We start from the raw sequence: 3,487 nt of genomic DNA, 5'->3' as shown, positions 1-3,487 counted from the left end.
ACCCTGCCGTTGTGGAAACAACAGAAGCTCAAGAAGGACAAAGGTCTCTTCTAGAGCAGGGGCCTGTACCTGGGGAGACCCCAAGCTCATTATTTTTATTAAATAAAATATATTTGGAGAGTGGGGCTGCATCTTTCCCCCTGGACTCAGCTCAGATGTGGGGCTTATTTAGTGAAGAGGTAAACTGGGGAACACTGGTCTTGTCCGGGCACTGAGGCCACGCAGGGAAGGACCCCCAGCTCCTTCTCCTCCATGTCCTTCACCCCCACAGAACCCAGGGGCGATGAACAAGCTGCCCACCCCCCAGGCCCTCCCGAGAAACCAGGGCTTTCTCATCCCACCAGGGAAGCTGCAGCTCAGGGCTAAAGGTCTGGTGTACAACTGGAGCCGCTCCCTCTCTTATCATGTGAGCCTCAATAAACACCTCCTGTACCAAAGGAAAGACAAGAAGCCACAGGCCAAGGAGATGGTGTGTGTGGGGAGAGCACTGCTGAGGCTGGACACCAGGGAGATCTTGTCCTTGCCCTGGAAGGGGAGGAGGGCATCTCCCTCTTCCTAAGGATGTGTTAGGGACTTGGAGAGGGCTGGGGGCTCCCCTGGAGAGCAACGTCTGGCTGGGGGGAGCCGTGATTTGCATGTGCTGGGAGGTGCTGAACACGCACCGTGTTCCTGGGCAACTGAGCAAAGTCCCAACAGCCGACGCAGGGCGGAGGAGTGGTGCCCATTGCCTGCGGCACCCAACAGCAGAGAAATAAGGTCCCAGACCAAGAGAGGGTTAATAAAGAGGTTTTAATTTCACAAAAATCTATCTACACATCATTTAAAAAGGGGCAGGGGGAACCCAAGAGCAAAAACTGTAAAGAATAGAGAGGAACAGGTCTGCTAAAACACAGAGAAAAAGTGCTGCTCCACATCAACAGTGTAAAGAACCAGAAAGCTGGGGTGCAGACAGAAACCAGCAGTGGCCAACCGGCAGGCAAGGCTGGAGTCCAGCAGCAGAGCCAGGGGTCCCACACCCCTTTTTCTCTCTTTGGTGGGCAATTACAAAGATAATTAGCTCCATTAAAAAGAAAACAAAGCAGATGAGTTATTCCCAGCCCTCTGCTCCCCCCCCCCCAAAGTGTGGCGGTCCCCATGTGCCCCACGCTGGGATGAAATGCAGGAGGAAGCTCTGGGCTGGCCCTGAGCCCTTCCTTGAGCTGGGAAGGAAGATGCATGGGCCACGGGCGTCTGTGCTGCACACAGCAGGAGGTGGAAGGTGATGCCATAGTCGCAGGCATTGGGTCACTGAGGCCCCATTCCTCAGCCCCTTGCACTGGTCCCAGGCTGCCGCTCCAGCCAGGAAACCAGCCCTTGCTTTGCCCAGGCTCTTTGTGCAGCCCTGCTGGCTGGGGCTCCCCAGGGACCCACACACACAAGCTCCAGTTCACTGACACAAATGGCTTTGCACCTCTCAGACTAGGGCAGTAAATCAAGAGCAAATCATTGCCATCAAACAACGAAGGGGCAAGAGGAACAGCAAGATGGGAGCTCCTGGAGTTTATCTGCTGAATATTCAATCCTGGAATGAAGTTGGCTGATGCAGGTGCAGGTAAATGTTTAACCATGACTAGGTACACCTGAGGAAGAGCCTGAACATGTTGAGGGACCACAGCTGAACTTCTCCACCTACCTGCACCCCAGAACACGTATCCCACCAGGAAGGGATGACCTTGCTGATGCCACAGCATGAGGTGGGCATGTTCCAGCTGGTGGGCAGCACAGTCCCTTGAGGAGTACACACCCGTCTTCCTCCCTCCCTGCTGCTCTTGGACAGAGAGAAATCTGGCTTCTGCAAGGAAGGGGGGCTCCACAGACCTTCCTGCTACTGTGAAGGTGCAACTGAGCTGTTGCATGCCAAACATAAAAGCTTAGATTAATTAAAGCATGCCTGTAAATTCTTAATGGCTAGAATAATAAGCAAGAACTTTTCATAAAACAAGGAACGCTGGTTTCAGACACCAGCTTTCGCACACTGATCCGAACAAAATCTGGTTTTAAACAGAAGTTATTGCACTGAAGAAGACAGGCAATGTTTGCTTTTATTACAAATTAACTGGAGCGCAGTGCCTTGCAAAAACAACTTTGCCACCCAAAAAAGCAGAACTGGCTTCTGATACTGCAGGAGTACTGGTTATTTACAGGGCTAGCACGGGATGCGCTCGGGAAAAACAGACCTGCCCTCCAGACAGAGCAGTCCCTTCATCACATTCACAAGGGCAATCAGTTCAAAGGACAACTCCTGTGTCACCACCTCTTCCCATTGCCCAGAATTCTACCAAAATTAGTATCAACAATAAAAAAGTATAATGCTTTATAATAAATTAACACATACACCCACTCGGGCTACATCTTATGAGATAAATGCTCTGTCATGTTTACAACCAAACATTTGCTCCTAGCTTGGAAACCAGAAAGATGTCACCCTGACCAGGTCCACCGGGCTCACCCAGCACATGGACTGGAAGGTCAGTCAGTCTTTTCACCACGCTGGAGTCTCCAGAGTATTCAGCCTGGGGAGGACCACCCCTGGCTGCTGCTCAGAGGTGAGAAGAGGCTGCTGAGGTAGCACCCCACTGTCAGCCTGCTGTGATAAACTTCGGTGTGGAAGTGGCCATGGAGAGGTGCCTGCTGTCTCCTAAACCAATGGGGTTTTGTCTGCTTTGCTTCAGCTGATTTATTCCTGAGAAACTCCTAACGACAGTTTAAAAGAATCCAAAAAATCTCTTGACTGCAAAAGAGGTGGTTTGGTTTGGTTTCTTTTCTTTTTTTTTTTTTAATTTTTTTTAAAAAAAAGAAATCTTTCACCTCTAAAACTCAAGCTGCAAAAATCAGAACTAGAGGCCAAAACGAGAACAACTAACGTCGCTTAACAGCAACAATTTCTCTGAAATGAATAAATGTCAGCAAAATGAAACATCTGTCCCTGCTAAGTGCGAAGGTGCTGAAAAAAGTCACTAGGCTTCTCCCCCCTGCTGAAACAAGCTATAAAAGGAGCATCATGCCTCCAAATCCAATAAAACACAACACTTCCTCCTAACTGTGTTCACTTAATTCTGAACATGGGTTTTCTGAAAGCTTTCCACCTAGTTTAGTTTCACAGTTTGAGTGCTCTGCACTCCTCAGAACGGAGAACAGAGGCAGAGCTGCAGTAAAAACCCTCTTACCCTGGGATGTGAGAAGACCAAGGCAAGGCCACGTTTCAGCCAAAGAATTCAATGGTCGAGAGCTACCCTGCAGACCCTTTTCCCTCCGTTCCTGATTCAGGATGGCCCAAGCCTGTGCAGGAAGGGTAACAGCAGAACACCCTTTCCCTCCCAGAAGATGCAAAGTGGCTGTTGCTCACCTGCTACTGCTCTCGGTCTGCTCTAGGTGTTCTCCTGCCCCAGAGTTACATGAAAGCAATACAACTTCAGTGCTAAGTACCATGCACCCAAAGAGACCTCTC

General features: G+C 50.0%; 1 protein-coding gene across 1 annotated transcript in view; it reads left to right on the top strand.

Annotated features, from left to right (window-relative positions):
* LOC103780698 (villin-1-like) overlaps positions 1-559 on the top strand; it is a 5,993-nt gene extending 5,434 nt beyond the window's left edge. The window contains 1 exon segment of the mRNA XM_008948386.1: positions 272-559. Within this exon segment, the coding sequence (XP_008946634.1) occupies positions 272-559 (288 nt within the window).
* The last annotated feature ends 2,928 nt before the right edge of the window (positions 560-3,487 follow it).

The sequence above is a fragment of the Merops nubicus genome, unplaced genomic scaffold (assembly GCF_000691845.1).
Source record: "Merops nubicus isolate BGI_N331 unplaced genomic scaffold, ASM69184v1 scaffold43309, whole genome shotgun sequence".
Taxonomy (NCBI): domain Eukaryota; kingdom Metazoa; phylum Chordata; class Aves; order Coraciiformes; family Meropidae; genus Merops; species Merops nubicus.
This window is presented reverse-complemented; position numbering and strand designations above follow the sequence as displayed.